Genomic DNA, 23,900 nt, shown 5'->3' with positions numbered 1-23,900 from the left:
GGTAGACGGGGCTGGTCCTCGACGAAGTAGTGGAGGGAACAGCGGAGTCGACTTGGTTGAAGGAGCGGGGCGTCCGTGGTCCCTTCACTTCTGCAGGAAAATGAGAGCACTGGGTTGCGCAGTGGTCCTCTCGTGGATCCTCTTTGGAGCTCAAGGAAAATCTCTGCTCGTCCGGTGAGGTGGAGATCCTGTGGCCAAGCCAATGTGTGTCCGTATGAAGTACTCCCGATAGATGCAGGAGCTGCAGCTGGGAGCAAGGCCTGCAGGTCGATCCCAGGCTTATATAGCCCAGGTGACATCATGGGACCCCCTGTGGTTTCAAGTGGGGTCTTGTCCAATGCAAGCAGGGAGTTTGAATTTGGGGAATTTCACACCTGGGTGTGAATACAGAATGGCCTGATGGGAAGTGGAGTCTGTAGTGGACTCCCATTGTTTGGAGTGAGTGTCCTTTTGTTCCCTCTCAGGCTTTGGAGTTTACATGGAGGCCTCAGTTTTAGGCTTTGCCTTTGTGTGCAGGCCTGCCTTTGTCTGAGTCACGGAGGTATGCGGCCCAACACCATATTTCAGTCGTGAACACAACTGTAGTAAACTGTCTGTCACAACATGTTGTCCTCCACAAAGAAATCTCAGTGGTAAAACGATTTAACCTCCAGTGGATAATTTGTAATTATCAAACACTGATGTTTTACGTTAATAAAATTTTGTACATCGGAGCAAGAGTGTACAGCTTTCAACCTTTATTTTTAACAGTGAAACTTGTCTGTTGCCATGGTTGAGCAGTGATGCCTGTCTGTTGCCATGGTTACTGAGCTCAGAGAGGGAAGTGAAACCTTGAAGACCAGTTTCATCAAATCTCTCCCACTGCTGAATCATCTGAGAAAGATCCTCAGAACCAGCAGCCTCCTCTGCCCTCCATGTTCTCCTCCTGCAATCCACAGGATGGACTTTATTTTCCCTCAAAGTAACTTCTTTTATCCTCTCTCTCTCTCTCTCTCTCTCTCTCTCTCTCTCTCTCTCTCTCTCTCTCTCTCTCAGTGGGTAATGCCCCTCCCACCCTGACGGTGCTGCCCCCCTCCAAAGAGGAGCTGCGGCAGGGGAGGGCCACGCTCATGTGCCTGGCCAACAAGGGCTTCCCCTCAGACTGGAGGCTGGCCTGGAAGGTGGACGGCAGCAGCAGCAGCAGCAGCAGCAGCTGGGAGCAGAGCAGGAGCCCCGGGGTGCTGGAGAAGGACGGCCTCTACAGCTGGAGCAGCACCCTGAGGCTCACTGCAGACCAGTGGAGGAAGCTGGGCTCTGTCACCTGTGAGGCCACCCAGGGCTCCCAGTCTCCGCAGGTCGAGACACTGAGGAGAGACCAGTGTCCCCAGTAACTGACCTGACTCACTGGGACTTCTGCTACTGGTTTCACTCTGCAGCTGCTCTCACTCTGCACTCTGCCTCATGTCTCTCTCTCTCTCTCTCTCTCTCTCTCTCTCTCTCTCTCTCTCTCTCTCTCATTAAATCTTTAAATAATCAATTATTTTTCTTGCTGTAATGCTGATACTCTATATGTTAAAATAATCATAAAAAATCTTTTTAACAAATTAGTTGTGTCCTTTGTCCTGATAAACACTGATATTAAAGCACGGGGATGGAGGAGTGGATTTTAGGTTCAGCTGGCACACATACTGTAAGATTTCAAAATGTAAATGAGGGTGTCAAACTTCAGGAAAGCTTCATTTAATTCAGAATAATGCTTCCCAGGCAAAGTAGTGATTAGGCCAAGCATCTTTCATATGCTTTGTTACTGCTTTTATTACTGGAGAAAACTTGCTCTCATTGTTCTCATTATTCACAATTATAAAAATAAAACATAATATCATCAGCATATGGGAATGAGTGCTAGTTTGAACAATGACCTAAATTTAAAGGAATGGCACTATAATCTTCACCTCGCGCTGTTTGCAGAAGTCACACAGCATAATCAAGGACCCTTTCCACCCTGCCCACCACCTTTTTGAACTTTTGCCATCTGGCAGAAGATACAGATCCATCAAAACATGCACCACACGATTCTGGAACAGTTTTTATCCCACAGCCATAATCACACTGAACAGTGACACAACACTAATGTAACATGTAATCTGTTTAACAGACATTTTATTGCACTATTGGTATTATCCTCAGCATACATTGTTACTGATGTGTATGTGACGTTTTGCTGTGCGGTCAGTGAATGGATGTTGATGTGTGGGGGATAAGCTGTTTGGATCATTCAGCAATGGTTTGGGGGTCGGCATCAGGGCAGCTCACTTTGCTCCATGTTGTTGTGCTTTTAATGTTTCTGATTGGGCTTCTTCACTGGAACTGTCCTCTTCATTTGGGGGAACTTTCAGCTTGTTGAGGTGGGAGGTGGCTGTTTGAAGCTCAGAGGGAAAACTGACACTGACACTATCAACAAGATATGTTCTCATCAACAATTTGTGTGTGTGTGTGTGTGTGTGTGTGTGTGTGTATGTGTGTGTGTCCTCAGTGAACTGTATCAGTCCCTGCAGTAGCTTCCAGGTGCAGCAGTCACTTCAGTTTCTGTTCAGTTTGACTGAGGGAGGTTTTTGTACGACGCTTTTTCACTGTGTGAATAGACTCTTACTGTTGATATAGTGGTCACTCTGACAGTAGTAAACTGCTGCATCTTCAGCCTGGACTCCACTGATGGTCAGAGTGAAGTCACTCCCTGATCCACTGCCTGTAAAACGACCTGGAGTCCCTGATACTCGATTATTAGCAGTGTAAATGAGCAGCTTAGGAATTTCTCCATCTTTCTGTTGGTACCAGGCTAAATTGTGGTTGCTGTTCCACACATAAACATTCTGGCTGGTTTTACATGTGATGGTGACGGAGGCTCCCAGAGCAGCCCTCACTGCTCCAGGCTGAGTCACTGTGACCTGGCCTCTGGACTCTGAGGACACACAGACAAAAACACAAAGCAGCGTCATGCTTTTCTCCGCTTCATTTCAGAGGGACGGATCTTCATAGAAGAGAGGACTTTGATTCTCTGGACTTTACCTGTCAAGCAGCAGCAGAGGAGAGTCCAGATGAGGATGGAGCTCAAAGTCATGTTTGGATGAAGAGGATTTCTGGGGCTTCTGTTGTCATGAAGGACAGCTGTCAGTCATCCAGTCTTCAACTCTCAGGACTATAAACTCTCCCAGAGCACTGGAGCATGGTGCTGCTGATGCAAAGTGGCTCTCTATGGAAATGCTCTGACCCACTCCAACAGGGACACACATTACTCTCCATTGACTCTTTACTGACATTTTAATAAAGACAGTTTATGTTTACATTTGGCTTGACATGTTTACTCCAAGAATGTCCTCTGTTGTGTTTTATTGTGGCACAGTTTGATAGATTTTTAACTTTATTGTATCAGTTAAATTTCACAAAGTAAACTGAATGTCGGTCAGGTCATTCCTTTCACAGTGAGAGAGCCGTGTCATCGAGACAACCATGAGGTTTTCAATGAAACAGTTGCTCTCTGGACTTTTACTGGGGAAACAAAACTAATTGTTGGAAAAAGGTTTCTACATACATGTTTAATATCATTTGATTCATTAAATCCTGTTTCCTGCTTTCACCATGATTTCTGACTCACAGCTGCTTCATTGCACTTTACTTTACACATTGTGGACAAACTGAGAAAAGTCAACCACTTACATGTCAGAAAAGAGTGCAAAGAGCATTACTTCCTTTGCTGTGTTATACTATACTGATTGGTACATTTAACCTGAAATTCTGAGCTCAGTGAAAACTAACTTGAGCAGAATGTGGATAAAGATGAGGGAAAGAAAAAAAATGAATCTTAAAGTCCCCAAACCCCAAACCCAAATCTGTGTGAGGCCTGACATCTGCTGGTGGACATCAGGACACTGAATCGGTGACATGCTATTGGCTGGTTCCAGGTGATGTCATCTGCTGCAGAGCTCAACAGGTGGTGACATCACCTGGCTGGAACCACAGATCAGCCAATTACAGTTGGCCAGTTGAGCTCACATCTTCTCATAAGTAGACATGAGGCCTTAAAGGACCATCCCAGTGACTCTGAATGTTCAGTGTCAAATCTACAAAATGTTCCTGCTGATGTTTTCCCAAAGCAAGCAGTGGTATTTAAGAACTCACATATCATTTATCCTCCCTTTTATTACAGCCATTGACCCACTCCAACAGGGACACACATTACTCTCATCAGGCTGTTTCTAAATGTGTACATTAATTTAACATGATATATGATGACTCCTTTTTTCCAGACTTCTGCAGAACAACCATGATATCAATTTATTTTTACTTTTACTTTTCTTTCAACAAAAGTAATTTAAAATGTGTTAAAAATCAGATTTCCCTCTATTTTAGCCCCACTTTTGAATATAAAATATATTTATTCACTGATATGGAAAAGAAAGTTTAATATTTGTTCTATTTATTTCCAGTGTGATGCGAAGTATTTCAGCTCCTATCATGTTTGTGTGCTGATGTGCGTGAGAGGCTTCTTAAAGGGAAGAGAAACAGTGTGTGAGTGAGTGACTGCTGGAGCATAAAAACCATCTGACAGAAACTCCTTAAAGCCTGATGCTTCAGGAGCATCAGCTTCTTCTCCAAGCAGCTGACTGCTGCTCCAAGCCTCATCCAGACGGCCCAAAATGTCTCTGCTCTATAGAGGCCTCCAACATCAGGAGTCCGTTTTGCCTTCCCATCATCTTTCTCTCAACACTGCTTCTTCTCTCCATTTCTATCAACATTATTCCCTGAGGTTGACACCACCCACATAACGCCCACACACTCAAGCCAAGTTTCTGCTGGCCTCCTTTACTTTTCTCACATCTTCCATATTCAGAGCCTCAACCATAGAGTTCCACCTGTCTGCTTCCCCCTGCATATTCCACCTGTTGCTCTCCTCACAATGTTCTGGTCTTCTCACTGAAATGGACAGAGACCAATCAAACCCACCCACCTCATGTTTATTCATCAGATGTATCCGTCTCTCAGTCCATTTGAAAGCCTGGCAAACTGCCTCTCCCTTTAAAGATCTGAGATTCCTGCTCTTTATTTATTTACATTATCCTCGTCATGAGTCACTTGTCTTCAGCAGTTTTTCTCTGTTGCCGCTCAGATGTGAAAGACCTTTGTTATTCACAGTCACCTCTATCTTCTCAGCAAGGTTTTGGGGGTCCGCTGTTCCCTGGAGGATCATTCAAATAGTTGTGTGTGTTTGTATATGTGTCCTGCCTCTCTGCTCTCCACCCGTTAAGAGGCCAGTGTTGATCAGTGGCTGTCCAGGCCTTTCAGAGCCACTGACACGCCGGCAGCACAATGATGATGTCACAGATTCTCCTGCTGGGCACCCTGGGGCTCCTTGTTCAGGGTGAGACTCTCTTCTGAAAACTTGGCTTCAGGATGCAACCAGCTTTACCACAATCATCTTCTGCTGTGATGGAGAAACACTGAGACCAGCAGCATTCACCTTCTTCCATCTGTTCTCCATGTTAACCCTCCTATTCTGTTCATTTTGGGCTAACACTCATGAGGTTCCCGGTCACATGTGACCGGTAACATTGTATTTGATTATAAATCCACTATGATACATATTATCACCTAATGTTGTGTTATATCTTTTTATCAACTTCTGCTCTTGTGAAAATGACAAGTTTTGAACTTCTATTTGCTATGTATGTGCTGTAGGCCTAATTTACCTGAGATCATACTGTAACCCCACAAACCTCTTACCTTAAAGAATGAACAGGAACAGGGGTCTGGTATCTAAATCTAGATTCGATGAGGAGGTTGGTTATCATTAATATTGCCTGACTGCAAAAAATAGACATGGAACATCCACCCCAGTAATTCACACCACAACAAAGTTCTTTGCTTAAGGTAAGTATTTATGTAGAAAGAGGAAAAAAAGTGCAAAAAAATATATGTCTTTTCTTTTTTTTCCAGGATACTTGTCAACAGTTCAATAATAATGGAATGAATCCTGTCCAACAAAAGCATCAATATTATTCACTATATACATATTATTCAACCTTGTTTCACATATAAAATGTCCTCTCTTTTTCCCTTTTTTTTCTTGACCCACAGCAGGTAAGTACAACAAAAACTCTGAGATCTCAGGAATTTCAAAGTTCAAATTAACAAAAGAAAATGTAAAAGGAAATGAAACTAAATTGATTTGAGTGCACTCAATGTCCTACCACCCTCTTTCACACCAAGTGTCCCACACAGTCCCAGATGTCGGCTGCAGTGTTGGTTGGATGGAGGTAGTGATATCCCCTTGGATGAAGGTGTGGATGAATGGAGACCGATGAGGGGGGCAGACGGGCGACGAGTGCTCCACTGAAGAATGTCCACAGGAAAAAAAAACCAGCCTACACACATGTGCAGGGCAATTATTCAACAAGTCATAAGTCATCATAAATGTCAAATGAAATTCACTTTCAAACAATTCCTGCCCTAAGGTGTCTTTTTTTTTCATTTACATTAACCCACATAAACTGTAAATATTAAGGCAAAAAAAAACACAACATAACCACCTTAAACATTAGGCACACTTCAAATATACACTTTATAAACACAATTCACAACTATGGTAGCAAAGCTACAAAATGGCTTCCACTAACTCTTGCTTTGACCGCGATTTTTCCACCGACCCCACACCGCGTGCGGTGTTAGCTAGCTTCGGCACAGAATTTAGCAAGCAACATAAAATACAATTTGACAGTACCATATGGCTCATAGGGCACACAATACTATTCATACACATACACAACATTTTATCCCTCTTTGAGGTGATCCCGACTGGTTTTGTTAAAAAAAAAAATATATCGTCCTACCGGCCTCTAATTTTCCGTGTGCCGTGCTCTCTATGGGAGTTAGCATGCTAATTCAACAGGTAGTAAATTATGGCTGTTAACTCACCGGGATATCGATTGCAAACCGTGCTAATTGTTTCCAGGCTTCTTGGCCACTTCTGGTGGTCCAGCATCAAATTCAACTCTAATTTACAGTTTTCTATTTCCAAATACAGTTTTTCAACTCATACGGGGTGGCGTCGTGAACAGAGGGAAACAAACACTGCGCACTGCAAAAAGGGAAAAAAAGTCACACCCACAGCGCTTTCTGCTGTGCGTGAGCGGCACATGTCAATCAATGTCAGCATCTCTTAAAGGAACAGTAACATGGCATTAATCTAGGGTGAATTTACCCAGATTACATCCTCCCCCTCTAAACTGCATCAGTCTCTGCATGCAAGTTAAACATTACAGGACACTTGATGGGTGCTGTGAGGTACTGGGGAGAGCATTTCTTGCAGGCTTTCAAAAAACATGCTAAGGGCAAGGATCAAAGGTTTTCCCAGCTCATCATAGGTCAACTTATGTGGTGGGTGCCTGTCCCTGTTGGAACGTCTGAGCTCAATTGGTCTGCTGTCAGAAACAGTGTTTACATCCTCTTCATGGTCCTGCGAGACAGGCTCAACCGCGTGGTTAGGCAAAGGTGCTCCACTTCCGGGGCAAGCTGACAGGGCGCCTCTGTTTCCTCCTTCTCCAAATGGTATGTCAGGCATGTCATTGTCTGAAATGTCTATGATGACATGATCACTGGATCCAGCATTATTGCTTGTTTCAACCACCAACTCAGGAGGTTTAGCTGACAGATCACAACTTTTGTGCTCTGACCTTGCCAGGTTCTGTGTGTCAAACTCAGACATCCGGGGACTCAGTGGAACTGGAGGCCGTCTCGGTCGTGTAGTTTCTATTTCCTGCACATAAGGGCCCCACATAGTGAGCTTTGAGGGTCCATCCAAGTAGTAACCTTCCTCTTCTTCATCTCTCAGATCTCCCTCCGCATCATCCCACTCCACCTGCTGATTTCCGGCACTGCTACTTCTCAGCTCCATTTTCTTTTGTTTGCTTAGCCCTGATCTCTGAGCTGGAGTTTCCTCAACAGGTAGAAACCCGCAGGGCAAAAGCAGGTCTCTGTGAAGGGTGCGATGTGAGCCATTTCCTCTCTCTGGCTTGACTACATACACCGGCCCACCGTCAATTCTTTTCACAACAACGTGAATAGAATGCTCCCACCTGTCTGCCAACTTGTGTTTTCCCCGTATGCTGACATTTCTTATCAGGACTCGGTCTCCCTCTACTAACTCAGCAGCTCTAACTCTGGCATCAAACCGTAGTTTGTTCCTCTCTCCTGCCTTCTTTGAGTTTTCTGCAGCCAGTGTGTAACTTTCCTGGAGACGTTTACTTAAGTTCTTGACATATTCTGAATGTGTCATATGAGTTTCTGTGAGAGGGCTGATTCCCAGGACAAGGTCAACTGGAAGAGTAGGCTGTCTACCAAACATGAGTTCATAGGGTGAGTACCCAGTTGTGTCATTTCTGGTACAATTGTATGCATGTACGAGGGGCTTTACAAAATCTCTCCAGTGATGTTTGTCCTTTTCCTCCAGGGTTCCCAGCATACTTAACAAGGTCCTGTTAAAGCGCTCAACAGGATTCCCCTGGGGATGATAGGGCGTAGTACGCACCTTCTCTGTTCCAATCATTGAACACAGCTCCTTGATTGTATGGGATTCAAAATCTCTCCCTTGATCACTATGGAGCCGGCTAGGAAAGCCATAATGGACTAGAAAATTCTCCCAGAGAGCTTTGGCAACAGTCTTGGCCTTCTGGTCCTTTGTTGGTACTGCCACTGCAAACTTTGTAAAGTGGTCAGTGATGACCAAGATGTTCCTGATGTCATGACTGTCGGGTTCAAGAGACAGATAGTCCATGCATACAAGTTCTAATGGATAGGTTGTCTGTATGTTCACCATGGGCGCGGCCCTCTGGGGTTTAGCTTTCCTCCGAAAACATCTCTCACATGTCTGACACTTCATTTCAATGGATTCTGCCATCTTTGGCCAATAAAATCTGGCTCGAGCAAGATTTAGTACACGCTCAGATCCCAAATGACCAATGTCATCATGTAAACCTTGTAGGGCTTTCTCTCTGTATTGTTTGGGCAAGACAAGCTGATAGATAATACTGCCACGATCAAAGCATCTCCTGTAAAGGATTCCATTTCTGATTTCAAGCCTGTTCCACTGCCTGAGGAGTAACTTGGCTTCAGGCTGTTCAGTACTTATATCCTTGAAGCTGGGCTTTTGTGCCCCTTCCACCAGGGAGATAACTCTCCCGATAGATGGGTCCTGCCTTTGGGCTTTATGCCAATCTTCCTTTGTGAGGCCAGGTAAGGTGTTTTGACCCTGACAAGCAAACAATTCAGGCACTGATGAGACATCAGCGGCAAGAGACTCCGCAAGAACAGGAAGTTCTGGTGTAGTGACTGAGTGGTGCTGACAAACTGCAGAGACCACAGCCGTGGGGATTTCTTTTGCCTCACTTCCTAAGATGCGCCTGGTCATTTCATTGATCCTCTCCCTTTCCTTCAGGAAATCATCGTCCTCCTGTGGTGCATCCTGTGGGCGTCTGGATAGGCCATCAGCATCTCCATTTGAGCGTCCTGCTCGGTACTTGATTTTAAATCTGAAGGTCGACAGGGCAGCCAACCAACGGTGTCCTGCGGCGTCAAGCTTGGCAGAAGTAAGGACATAAGTGAGTGGATTATTGTCAGTTAGAACGGTGAAATCAGTGCCATAGAGATAATCACAAAACTTCTCACAAATCGCCCACTTCAAAGCTAGATACTCTAGCTTGTGAGCCGGGTAATTCCCTTCATGCTTTGACAGACCTCTGCTGGCATAAGCTACTACTCTGAGCTTCCCCTCTTGTTCTTGATAAAGAGCAGCTCCCAGCCCTGTACAGCAAGCATCCGTGTGTAAGACATATGGAAGTTTGGGGTTGGCGAATGCAAGAACAGGGGCCGAGGTTAGCTTGTCAATGAGAGTTCTGAAGGCAGACTCACATTCAGACGTCCACTCTGCCTCAAAGGGTGCTCGAGGATTCACACAGTTCCTGGGCCGGTCGCGTTTGTAGGTCTTACCTCTCTTTTTAGGTGGGTAGTACCCGACAGTGAGAGAGTTGAGTGGCTTGGCAATTTTTGAGTAGCCCTCTACGAAACGCCTATAATAACCAGCGAATCCTAGGAAGCGTTTCAGTTCTTCTCTGTTCACAGGACGAGGCCAATCTTTAAGAGCAGCGACTTTGTCTGGGTCGGTGTGGACACCATGGGCATCTACCACGTGACCAAGATATTTTACAGATGACTTGAAAAACTGACATTTTTCAGGTGACAACTTTAGACCATAGTCTTTGAGACGATGTAGCACTTTCATAAGTCTGAACTCATGTTCTTCAAGTGTCTCTGAAAAGACAATGAGGTCATCTAAAAATACAAGCACCTCGCTCAGATGGAGATCTCCAACGCATTTTTCCATTAAGCGTTGAAACGTGCTAGGAGCGTTGGTCACACCTTGAGGCATACGGTTGAATTCGTAAAAGCCCAAGGGACATGTGAACGCAGTTTTTGGCTTATCCTCCTCTGCCATTTCCACCTGGTAATAACCAGATTTAAGGTCCATCACTGAGAACCACTTTGCGCCGCTTAGTGCTGAGAAGGTGTCTTCGATGTTTGGAAGGGCATATGCATCTTTTATAGTACGAGTGTTCAGCTTCCTATAATCAATACACAGCCTGATTTTCCCATTCTTTTTCTTTACCACCACCACAGGAGATGCAAAGGGACTCTGAGACTCTTTTATTATTCCAGCATCTAGAAGCTCTCTAAGGTGCTGTTTCACAGCCTCTCTGTCACTTGGGTGTATTGGCCTGCAGCGCTCTTTAAAAGGCGTTTGGTCTTGTAGGTGAATGTGGTGCTTCACAGCAGTTGTGTGACCAAAGGAAAGCTCATCAACAGCAAAGACTTCTGAGATAGAGTTCAGTTTGTCTGTAATACGCTGTTTCCACTCTTCAGAAATGGGAGAATCATCAAGGTTGAATGCAAGCTTCTCACCTTGTAGCTTAGTGTTATCAGGCACAGACTGACTGGAAGTCAGGGATATGACACTCTGAGCGGCAGATACCTCACCAATGACACACTTTGGCAGCAGTGTGACACTGTGGTCTGTCACATTTTTGAGAATAACAGGAATCTTGCTTGAGGCCCTACAGTGGATGTTCATTAGTGCACATTCGAGGAATAACCCACCAGGCAGGGGAGAAAACTCAGGTGGTTCAAGAATGAAGGAAGTGTGTGGATTAGCTCTCCCTACTCTGACATCTCCAAAGACACACATTTTGTGCCGTGGTGGAATGGTTATGGGGTTTCTCCCATGTAATTTCACAAGAGAAGGCTTGGTTTCACTTCCGTGGACTCGAGCAACATGCTGAAGAAGTAAAGCAAAGCTATCAGACCTTCTAAAGAATGCTGACTTGTCATGGTCTACTCCACGCTGGTAGAGCTGAAGCAAGACATTTGTGCCCACCAGCAGTGGGGTTTTGCTATTAAAGTGACACTCTGGGACAATGAGGGCTAGAGCATTCACTTGTTCTTCTGTGCCAGTCACACTGTCAGGGAAAGTCAGAGGGACTTCAATGTAGCCAAGATAGGGCACCGGCTGACCCCCAGCCCCCTCAACTTCAAGCAGGTGATGAATGGGCTGAATGGGAATGGATGCCAAATATCTGGAATGAAAAGTCTTTGAAATAGTCGTGACTTGGGATCCAGTGTCAAGGATTGAGCCACATCTTACATCTCCCACAGAGACTGTGGAGACACAACGGGGACCTACAAGCCCTGGCGGAAGGCTGTAACTGAACCCATCGCTGTCCTTAAGGGTTTTGGCCCCTATCTTTTCCTTCACATCATGGGTCATTACTATGGGACTTTTCTGATTAATACCCTCAGCTCCTGATTGTCCCGCAGCAGGAGCCACTAACAGTTTAAAGAAGCTTTGTGGGCTTCCTGTTGGGCCCTGAACTTTTCACGTTTGTCTCGAAGCTCTGCATTCTTCCTCCGAACAAGCGCTTGGTTAGGTTCATTAGCGCAGTTAGCGGCGATGTGGCCGTCTTCTCCACACTTAAAGCAGAACCATGGTCTGGGTTGAGTGGAGGTTCGGGATGTCAACTCAGGGTCTGCCACACGGGTTGCTAAGCTGTCACCTTTAAAGGGGGGTTCTTTCTTTGCGGGGCTGCAGAAGCGCTCCTCAGACTTTGATTCTCTTCTCTCTTTTTGTATTAATTGTGTCACTTGTTTTTGGAGTTCAGCAACTTCCTTTTCAAGTTTGGAACCTATATCATGCTTTTTAGGAGTCATGGCAGCAGGTTCCTCATCAACGACTGGCACGCTCAAAACTGAATGTGCATAGGCCGCAGCCCTTGTGCTTCCTAAATGTTTTTTCATACGGTCCATTTTTGCTGTCCGTCTGTCTTCCTCTGTTCTCAGAAGGAGCAACAGTTCAGAGAAAGATGGTGGATTGTTCTTCCGATGCTCAAGCTGAAGACTGATGAGTAAGCTCTGGTCCCAGCAACCCCTGCAGAATTGCCGGAGTAAGTGTTTGTCAGATTCTTTAGGTGAAACTCCCCCTCTAGAGATGGCCTTAGTGAGCAGAGTTTGAAGTCTGTTAAGGTAGACAGAGGGCTTTTCTCCAGAATTTTGGTTTGAACCCAAGAAGGTTGCAAACAGTTCTTCACCATCCTCCACTACCCCAAATGCAGATTCAAGTTGGATGAGGTAAGCATTAGGAGGTGCACTAGTGCCAAGGGGTTTGACAATGTCAGCAGCTGGGCTGAGCAGGCTCTCTAAAATTCTCCTCACCTTTTGAGAGTCAGACAGTGAAGCATCAGCGAGGAGAAGATCAACCTGGGTGCGCCAAGCATCATAATCAACTTCACCATTTGGTTTTGGCAGCCGCCCTGAAAAGGTTCTGATCCTGCTCTGGCTGTAGCTGGCTGGGGTTGTGTCACTACGAATGAAGTGTTCAACAATGACTTTCTGGATTTGGGGTGGATTCACCATGTTCTCATCAAGATGAGTAGGACTCATTGGAGCACTGGAGGGAGAAGCATTCCAAGCTGAGCCAGTCAGTTGTGGCTCTGGAGTTCCAAGCTGATTCTCTTTAGGGCCTCTGGTCTCACTACCAGACACAGGAGTAGGCTGATTGGAAGACTGGAAGTGAGTATCAGGACTCTGTGGGGAGCCCTGGTCAGGAGGAGCTTGCTGCATCCCACACTTAAGCATATCCCAAAAACCAGCCTTGCTGCTGCCAGCAAGAGTGCTCAGTTCAGCCAAGCATTTTAGAGCTAATTCTCTGCCGAGCTCTTCTTGACACAGGTCACGAATGGTCCTCACATGCCAGGTAATGTTGGGATCATTGGGGCTAGGTATGTCACCTAGGCTTGCAGAATCAAGTCTTGAAATTGTTCTCTCTGATGAATACTGTATTAGGACCCTGCCTTTTGGCTGATTTGACTCATCAGGAACCCTAACCATTTTAACTATGTCACCATTTGTTTTGAAGAATTTTGATATTTCTTCATCGGTGTAAGTATCATCTATGCCTGTCACCAAAAGGCAACTAGGCCCATGCATATCAAACTGGTTGCACATATCCATTTTGCTCATATATATGTCTAGTACAATAAATCTAATTTAGTTTTGTTTAGTACCACACTCTTCTCTGTTTTAACAGCAATTTACACAACACACAAAACCAAAATACAGTTTAACATGTACAATTTTTGTGTAATGTTGCTTCTTTGTAAAACACGTACTGGGGTGGGAGCTAATTTTAGTTATACAAACCTCCTGGCTGGCTCGCCACTTTTGTAACCCCACAAACCTCTTACCTTAAAGAATGAACAGGAACAGGGGTCTGGTATCTAAATCTAGATTCGATGAGGAGGTTGGTTATCATTAATATTGCCTGACTGCAAAAAATAGACATGGAACATCCACCCCAGTAATTCACACCACAACAAAGTTCTTTGCTTAAGGTAAGTATTTATGTAGAAAGAGGAAAAAAAGTGCAAAAAAATATATGTCTTTTCTTTTTTTTCCAGGATACTTGTCAACAGTTCAATAATAATGGAATGAATCCTGTCCAACAAAAGCATCAATATTATTCACTATATACATATTATTCAACCTTGTTTCACATATAAAATGTCCTCTCTTTTTCCCTTTTTTTTCTTGACCCACAGCAGGTAAGTACAACAAAAACTCTGAGATCTCAGGAATTTCAAAGTTCAAATTAACAAAAGAAAATGTAAAAGGAAATGAAACTAAATTGATTTGAGTGCACTCAATGTCCTACCACCCTCTTTCACACCAAGTGTCCCACACAGTCCCAGATGTCGGCTGCAGTGTTGGTTGGATGGAGGTAGTGATATCCCCTTGGATGAAGGTGTGGATGAATGGAGACCGATGAGGGGGGCAGACGGGCGACGAGTGCTCCACTGAAGAATGTCCACAGGAAAAAAAAAACCAGCCTACACACATGTGCAGGGCAATTATTCAACAAGTCATAAGTCATCATAAATGTCAAATGAAATTCACTTTCAAACAATTCCTGCCCTAAGGTGTCTTTTTTTTTCATTTACATTAACCCACATAAACTGTAAATATTAAGGCAAAAAAAAACACAACATAACCACCTTAAACATTAGGCACACTTCAAATATACACTTTATAAACACAATTCACAACTATGGTAGCAAAGCTACAAAATGGCTTCCACTAACTCTTGCTTTGACCGCGATTTTTCCACCGACCCCACACCGCGTGCGGTGTTAGCTAGCTTCGGCACAGAATTTAGCAAGCAACATAAAATACAATTTGACAGTACCATATGGCTCATAGGGCACACAATACTATTCATACACATACACAACATTTTATCCCTCTTTGAGGTGATCCCGACTGGTTTTGTTAAAAAAAAAATATATCGTCCTACCGGCCTCTAATTTTCCGTGTGCCGTGCTCTCTATGGGAGTTAGCATGCTAATTCAACAGGTAGTAAATTATGGCTGTTAACTCACCGGGATATCGATTGCAAACCGTGCTAATTGTTTCCAGGCTTCTTGGCCACTTCTGGTGGTCCAGCATCAAATTCAACTCTAATTTACAGTTTTCTATTTCCAAATACAGTTTTTCAACTCATACGGGGGTGGCGTCGTGAACAGAGGGAAACAAACACTGCGCACTGCAAAAAGGGAAAAAAAGTCACACCCACAGCGCTTTCTGCTGTGCGTGAGCGGCACATGTCAATCAATGTCAGCATCTCTTAAAGGAACAGTAACATGGCATTAATCTAGGGTGAATTTACCCAGATTACAATACCATTCGTTTTTTAGGGAAAAAAGCATTATATAGATATTATTTTGACTATAACAAATACTCAGATGAAACATATTGTAGTATTTATCACAGAGTACTTCATTTCAATGTTTTCCAAGGACACTGTTTTGAAAACATTTCAAATTTCTAAATAGTGGCAAAAAAATAGCATCTTTTGTGTTCCCGTCAGCATTGACCATTATGATTTAGCTAGTCATCCTCATGACATTTTCACATGGAAGCTGACCGTTCCTCTCAGGTGGGGATGAGGTCCAGGAAAATGACCATTTTTGGACCGAAAGGTGACCACAGCTTCAGGTGTCCCGTGGTAGGTTCCCGTGAGGGTTGCCATGGAAGCCAAAAAGGGGCAAAGTTGTGTGTGTCTGTGTGTGTCTGTGTCCATGTGTGTGTGTGTGTGTGTGTGTGTGTGTGTTTGTGTGTGTGTGTGTGTGTGCCTGCTCAAAGACACCTACATGTTGGGGTGTGGGAAAGACGTCTGAGAGATACTTTCCCGTGGGGGTTGCCATGGAAGCCAGAAAGGGGTATAAGGTGTGTGTGTGTGTGTGTGTGTGTGTGTGTGTGTGTGTGTGTGCCTACTCAAAGACACCTACATGTTGGGGTGTAGGAAAGAAGTCTGAGAGATACTTTCCCGTGGGGGTTGCCATGGAAGCCAGAAAGGGGTATAAGGTGTGTGTGTGTGTGTGTGTCTGTGTGTGTGTGTGTGTGTGTGTGTGTGTGTGTGTGTGTGTGTGTGTGTGTGTGCCTGCTCAAAGACACCTACATGTTGGGGTGTGGGAAAGAAGTCTGAGAGATACTTTCCCGTGGGGGTTGCCATGGAATCCAGAAAGGGGTATAAGGTGTGTGTGTGTGTGTGTGTGTGTGTGTGTGTGTGTGCGCCTGCTCAAAGACACCTACATGTTGGGGTGTGGGAAAGAAGTCAGAGAGATACTTTCCTGTGGGGGTTGCCATGGAAGCCAGAAAGGGGTATAAGGTGTGTGTGTGTGTGTGTGTGTGTGTGTGTGTGTGTGTGTTCACACACATCTGTGTCTGCTCAAAGACACCTGCATGTTGGGGTGTGGGAAAGGAGTGTGGGAATGTGTTTAACTCTATTTTATACACTAATTGTAGTCTTACCCATTCATTTCTAATGACCGGTCATTTGTGACCGGGAACACGATGGGTGTATACAAGTTAAATAAAACATTCAAAAATTAATAAAAATTCTCCAAATTTATTTTATGTGTTCAGATGCCATGTGTGAACAAAGTCATGGAACCTCATGACAAACAGATGAAATTAACTGCATTTTTTGGAGAGAAAACTTGTACACCGGTCAGATTTGACCGCGAACACGACAGGAGGGTTAAAGAAATCCTCCTCTTCTGTTTTCATATTCATCATCTTTCTCCAAGCTGTATTTGTCTCAATAACCCTTCTGCTCTTTTGGATATTTTCCAGATTCATCAGGAGAAATCACTGTGACTCAGTCTCCTGGATCTCAGTCTGTTAGTCCGGGACAGACTGTCTCTATCAGATGTAAAGCCAGTACAAGTATCAGTAACAACCTCCACTGGTACCTTCAGAAACCTGGAGAAGCTCCTAAACTCCTGATTCGATATGCCACAACCCTTCAGTCTGGAGTTTCAAGTCGTTTTAGTGGAAGTGGATCTGGATCTGGATCTGACTACACTCTGACCATCAGTGGAGTCCAGGCTGAAGATTCAGGAGTTTACTACTGTCAGCAGAGTTACAGCTACCCATTCACACAGTGAAACAACGTCATACAAAAACCTCCCTCAGCTGGAGAGGAACTGATCTGACTCAACAGCTGCAGAGACACTAAAACACTAGAGACTTTGCACAAAAGACACAAAGTCAGACGTCAACAGGTTTTAAGTTCATAAGTTTAATATTAAGAGCGTAAGACAGCACTATATCAAGAGCAGGTTTTTTTTTTTTTTTTTTTTTTTTTTTTTTTTTTTTTTTTTACATTATTTGAAGAAACTTCAGGGATTTTTTAATTGGTCATGAAACAGCCTAAATTAGATCCTGATGCCTCTATATGACCTACGTCAGCAAACGAGACCATAAGCAAGACGTTTGGCTATTTCTATTTAGACATCCTCAGTGTTCGTCACTGTTTTCCTTCAGAATCAGATGAAGGGATTTATGGCACCAGACCGGCAGCCTGTGTTTACTGTCAGATCTGCTTTACAGTCAACCTGCTCAGCTGTACTTACCTTCACCCTGCCTCCGGCTCCATGTCTCCTCCTCCCTGCCTTTACTGTCTCCTCCCTCGGCAGCCATGTTCATCTCCTCCGCCCTCCGTCCAGACAGAACTGTCACCCTGCGGCTTGTCGGCAAACACTGTGCTAGCCTCCGAGCTACAACCCATAAAACGTTTCCGTGTTTTTTCCTGCTTTCTCCCAATCACAAAAGATCTTAAGTGTTGCATTTTACTGTGTTGGTACCTTTTTTTTAGTGAAGCTATGCCAAACTTTCAAGCATTTGCTGCAGTCAGCCATGGTTTAGGATGTAAACCCACGTGTCTCGTCTCACATGATATGTTGACCTCTAAACAAGGCTCGATCAAGATCTTTACAACACGAGGCGGTGGCACTCATGCAAAATGCAGTCTTTATTCAGGGAGACACTGCCGCTTTTGACGACAAGGGCTTCAAAAACCAAGATGAAAGCTCCTTGCAGTTACTTTAAAGGGACTTATGTTTATCTTTCCAACTATTTTTTCAGAACCTAAATCATTTCTCTCAATGATTTCTCAATGCACAGTGTGTACACATGTCTGCCTCTGAACGGCCCAAAATACACGGCAGGTCAGCAGTCTGCCTCATCTGAACGCAGCATTTTGTCCAGGAATCCCTTAGGAATGATGACTCTGTTTTCCAGATAGACGATTGTTCAGGGGGGTGGATCTTTTATACGTTTGGATCAGTAGGCCTGGACAAAATCTGCTAGGGAGCAGGTTAGCTATGGAGCAACAGTTATCATGGCAACCCAGATCATGAAAACTGTTAATTTATAAAAAAAATAATAAAAAAAAAATTTTAAATTAAAAAAAAGTTAACTCACATGGCGTTTTGACTTCATATCACTTTCTCCAAGTTTCCTTCAAGAATGTCTTCTATTGTGTTTTGTTTCACTTGTACAGAAATCAATTTTTAAAAAAATGACCTATCCTATCCCTATTCTCATAAAGCCAGGTCTGGACCCGGATGACCTCACCAGCTACCAGCTGATCTCCAACCTTCCTTTCCTCTGTAAAATCCACATCTCCTACAAAATCGCCCTCCTGACAACACATTCCTCCGAGCCCTCGTCCCCCAGTGCCTATCAGACTGCCTCCACCCCTCTGTCCCGTCCAGGAATCTGCAGGCCTGCTCTCCATCCCCCACACCTACCTGTAGACCTCTGGGAGGTGGAGCCTTCAGTGTGGCAGCTCCCACCTTTGAAGCTCTCTCCCAGCAGAGATAGGCAGCGCTGCCTCCGTGGACACTTTAAAAAAATTCCTGACAACTCTCCTGTTCACGATGGTCTCTAGTCAATTCTATCAGCCCCAGCAGCCCCTTCTATTATTAATTTCTTTTGGTAAAGTGTAGAAAACTGTACTTGGGTGCCTTGAAAGGTTCTACATGAATTTGAGGTATTATTATTATTACCCCCTCTCCACATTTTATTACATACAGGGTCTTCGGGTCCACTGGACCCGGACCTAGTGAAAGTGTATAAATCATAGATCCCGTGCACCCTCATGTTCCCTTCCTCCTCTCTCTCTCTGTGTGTGTGCGCGCGTGTGTGTGTGTGTGTGTGTGTGTGTATTGTGTGGGAAAGAGAGAGAGAGAGAGAGAGAGAGAGAGTGTGGGAACAGGTGCACACTGTGGGTGCACCTGTTCCCGCACAAGGTTGCAACATTGTTAGAAAATTGGAGTACCCAACACTAACTGCACCCACATTCCCACACATTTCACCCTCTGTCTTGTGGGAACCAATCTCGGGAACCTGACGCTATAGATAGCTCTGTCAGTGTGGTGCCATACCACAACTGATCAAGATGGCAAAGCGATTTTCTGTTCAGACTGCCTTACAACTGATATTGGAAGAGAGAGAAGGTGTTGATGGTGATGCAGAGGAAGAGGTTTCAGAATGTGAGGATCACATTTCTGAAAATTCTGAGTCTGACACTGAGTTTGAAGAGGAGGATGAGTATCAGCCAACTCAGAAGCGTAAAAGAGCCTCTGGACCAGCCCTTCAGCAAACCAGGACGATGTGAGCAGCCAGGACCAGCCCATGAGCAACCAGGCCCAGGACCAACCCGCAAGCAACCAGGCCCAGGACCAGCCCACGAGCAACCAGGCCCAGGACCAGCCCACGAGCAACCAGGCCCAGGACCCATGGCCCATGAGAGGCCAGGATCAGCCCATCAGCCGTCTCCCAAACGCAAGCATACCTCAGGACCAGCAGGCCAGCAGCCAGCCCCAGGGCCAGCTGGGGAGCAGCTTCAAAATGACAACATATGGATGTCAAGAAATGGCAGAATTGAATGGTCTTCATTTTCAAGAAATGAACCGCCCCGCATAGCTGCCAATGTGACGAGTGTTAGTAAAGATCTTTATCTTCTCATTATTCTAGATTGTGGCCAGTAACAAAAAGAAGCGCTGTGAGGTGTGTGGACCCAAGATGGACAGAAAAATACAATATAGATGCACCCAGTGCAAGAAGTACATTTGCAATGCACACATAGTGAAACTCTGCACCTATTGTATGGCATAGTCTGGTATGAAATGGACGTGTTCAATTGGGCTAATGTGTTGTTTAGACAGATTTTATGTGTAAATGTTAAGTTACATTTCTAATGAAATTCAAATAAAACAATAGTTATGAAAAAAACTGCCTTCATTTGTACATTTGCTGATTATTTTCTAGTTATGCCTGTTTTATGATAGATTTTCTTATTTTGTTGCATTTTAATAAAAAACCGAGTGTTGTTTCTATTCATAAATGTGATTTTACAAAGGTAAAGGGAACAAATTTAACATATGTATTGTTTATATTACTTGCAATTGGGATGACGTAAAAATCTGCTGAGTATTGTAACAAAAAAAGGTTTGATTATGTTGAATTAAAAGCCCCAAAATGCAACGGGTCCACCAGACCCAGCAGGACTCCCTGTGTAACAAAAAAACGAATACCATATAAGGGTTAAAAGCACAACAACATGGAGCAAAGTGAGCTGCCATGATGCCGACCCAATTGTTGACATTTTAGTTTACATCAGTGCTTGAGCCCTGTGTAGAAGAGACTAGTTGCTCATGGATCAATCCAGAGATCAATGTCATGTTATATTGCTTTATGCTCATAATATCCTCCTGTTTTTTGTCATCCTGAAATTCTTTTCCCCAGTTTTCCAGGTGCATAATAAAGATCTCAGCATATTTTCTGAAGACACAACAACCTGAAGTAAACCATAAGTCTTTCGAGTGGCAAAATTTTAGTGACAAGTAATTACTGTGCACGTTTTAACAACACAACTTATCAGGATTTAAAAGTGATTTTTACAAATAAAAAATCTTACTTTAAATAGTGAGAGATATCAAAATTATAATAATAATTTAATCATAATAACTTTGAGTTTTTATTCTGTAATCTAGAGAACACTGATTTGCATTACATACCTGTCAAGTTTTGGATTTGAAAATAAGGGATATTTTCCGGAACCCGCCACAAGCCGTCCCACCACCCCAACTAAGCTCCAGTATCCCTTACATTTTAAGACAGATGAAGAAGAAAGCTAAAATCACCACTTGTCAACCACCTACAAACTGCAATTGGCTTTATGCAGCTCCACTACATCCTGAACTTCAGCCAGCTCCTTTGTTTCCTGTCTTTTCAAATTGCTTTTCTTTTACAGTGCCTTTCATTTCATATTGTTTTTCTTTTACCCTTTTTCATTTCATACTACTTTTCTCTTACATTTTTTAATTTCCTATTGCTTTTCTTTTACCTTTTTTCATCTCCTATTGCTTTTCTTTTACAGTGCTTTTCATTTCATATTGCTTTTCTTTGACTTTTTTTCATTTCAAATTGCTTTTCTTTGACTTTTTTCATTTCATATTGCTTTTCTTTATTCTTTTAGGGACAAGTTGTAGTTGTTTGTTGCAGATTTTGCACTTTTTAATACCTCTTTGGAGGGCGTATATTTATGAGCTGGGCCAGAGTGGTTAATCTTGCAGGATAGTAGAGAACAAACAGTTTTGTTATCTAATGACATCCGATTCTCCGTAACAATTTTCCTAACCATACTAAAAACCTTCTCCAAGCTGGCATTACTGTGAGGAATGCACAGTAGTGCTTTCATGAGTTTCGGCAGTTGACTGAATCCTTTTCTTTTTCCTAGCAGGCCCCAGAATCGGTCAATCTGATCTTCTTGGGGGAGTTCTTGCCTGTCTGCCACTTGGTAATCGGTGACTTCCTCCCTGAGCTGATCCTGACTCAACCTCAACTGAGGGAACAGGGCCCCTAACCTTTCCACTGTAAAGTAAAACAAGTGTTTGACTGAACATTGCAGATCTAAACAATTATAAAGTATACTGTGCCAATTTTTTTTTTGGTTATCAATGGGAAACTGCCCCTAACATCAATTGGAAACTGTTTCTATTATCTACCTGCCCCTGGAGTTATGTCAAGGCGAGCTGCAGGGTCCAGCATTTTCAGGTCCCTCAGGAGAGGATGGTCAAATGGAAACAAGGAAAACATTTTCCTCAATACTGCAACATAGAAGCTTCTCACAGTTCTAAAACAGCAGAAGAGTGAAAAAATACATTAGTGGCAATATTTTAGGCACACTACAGTCTATACTGTCATGCTGTCAAAAGATGATATCATAATATAACTACTGAGTAATAGACTCACTGAAAGATTTTCTTCTCGGCTGACACAAGGAGCTCTGCGCTTCTCATGAATGCTTTTGTTTCAGCTCCAATAAAGAGATCTTCATCCGCCAACTGATGTCCATCTCCATACTCCACCTCCCTAAGAGGTACACTCACGATTGCCCTGGCTGGTATGAGGTAGCCCAAGATCCTCTTCATCAGCCTGCACATCTCCTCTTCAAGTCTGTGAATTTGTACCCCCTCTGACTGCAGATAATATCAATGGTCACAACAAAATAACAGTGAAATAACAATAATACAATAAGCACAAACATTTAATTATAGATTATTATTCACTCATTCATTCAATATCATTGACACCCACCTGGAAGGCAATGTTAAATTCAGATAAAGGCTAAGGGCAGCACTCAGGAACAGGAAGTAGGTCTTCACGATTGGATCACGCAGATGGTTTGCCAGATCACGCACTTTAACACTCCTCTCCACCTCCTCATGACTGTTAAAGTAGGCCTACAGTACATAGGGATACAGGGTGGCAATACATGGTTAAAATGGAAATGTAGCATAATAAACTGTAGATATCTACTGAGTGGAGTTACCATCTTACCTGTAGTGCATCCCACTGGATCAACACCCCCTGGGTGCAGGTTAACAGACTCAGCCATCTGGTGCTGCAGTACCTGATGGGCTTCAGGTGGTCTGAATCAGTGAAGTCTACAAACTCTATGTAGACTTCGCATCTTTTTGCACTGAGAGATATAAAATTACTCTGTTAGTGAGTGAGTGAGTGAGTAAATAAAGAATATGAACTGCAGGCCTACTAGGCTACCTTGTTCATGGGTTAGCCACATCCAATGTTGTTACACTGTAACACACACAACATTAGGTGAGAGAAATAGCAGGCTTATATGTGCACCTTTACCGTTTATCAAAGTGAGTGCAGATCCCCACCAGGATGTCTTCCACTGGTACCTCGGCTGCTCTGATGCCACAGCCAGTGGCCAGCTGTACCAGGTGGCAGATGCAGCCAAGGTCCTGGACGTGGGGCTGGCTGTTCTTCAGTCTGCTGATGACTGAGTTATGTCGGCCTTTCATAACACTTGCATTATCAGAATTAAAGGCAATCAAGTTATCCCAGGGGATGCCTCTTTTTCTATTGGAAACAGGAAAAAAATGCCACAAAATGTCTCAGGCAAAACGTAAGGTTATAATTAAATGCAAACTACTAAACACGTTGACAACACAGTGCAGTTCCCCTTACCTTAATGCTTCACTCAGCTTTTCATACAGATTTTCAGCATTTCCTACATTGCATGTAGGCATGTCCAGGAATCTTGTAGCGATCTGCAGAGTGTCCTCATCGTAGAGTCTAGCCAGGATGACAAATTCTTTGTCTGTGTTTCTGTTGTTTGATTCATCGCACATCAGTGAAAAGGGCTGAGATCGGCATGTTTTCGCCAACACATCATCCAGTTCTGCTGCTATGGCACCTGTTGAGTGTCCAGTAATTAGCACATCATCAATTAGGTCTACACACTATTAATGCTCAAATGTTCAAATATTCAAACTGGGGCTGCAACAAAAATAGTAACCAGTGTTTCCCAAACCACAAGATGACGTCCCTAAATCTCTTGTTTTGTTCATAAATCAAAGAGATATTAATTTTATTTTCATAAAGGAACA

At 43.8% G+C, this 23,900-nt stretch overlaps 2 gene segments (V, D, J or C); one reads left to right on the top strand and one right to left on the bottom strand.

The window, feature by feature from the left end:
• Window positions 1-1,060: 1,060 nt before the first annotated feature.
• Window positions 1,061-1,370, top strand: LOC115367571 (Ig kappa-b4 chain C region-like). The segment is given in 1 exon segment: window positions 1,061-1,370. A coding segment is annotated over 1 exon segment (261 nt).
• Window positions 1,371-2,606: 1,236 nt separating this feature from the next.
• LOC115367899 (Ig kappa chain V region 3381-like) lies at window positions 2,607-3,097 on the bottom strand. The segment is given in 2 exon segments: window positions 2,607-2,938; window positions 3,046-3,097. Coding segments are annotated over 2 exon segments (384 nt in total).
• Between the last annotated feature and the right edge of the window lie 20,803 nt (window positions 3,098-23,900).

Source organism: Myripristis murdjan, chromosome 11 (assembly GCF_902150065.1).
Source record: "Myripristis murdjan chromosome 11, fMyrMur1.1, whole genome shotgun sequence".
Classification (NCBI taxonomy): domain Eukaryota; kingdom Metazoa; phylum Chordata; class Actinopteri; order Holocentriformes; family Holocentridae; genus Myripristis; species Myripristis murdjan.
Note: the sequence above shows the minus strand (reverse complement) of the source record. Positions and strands in the feature narration are given on the sequence as shown.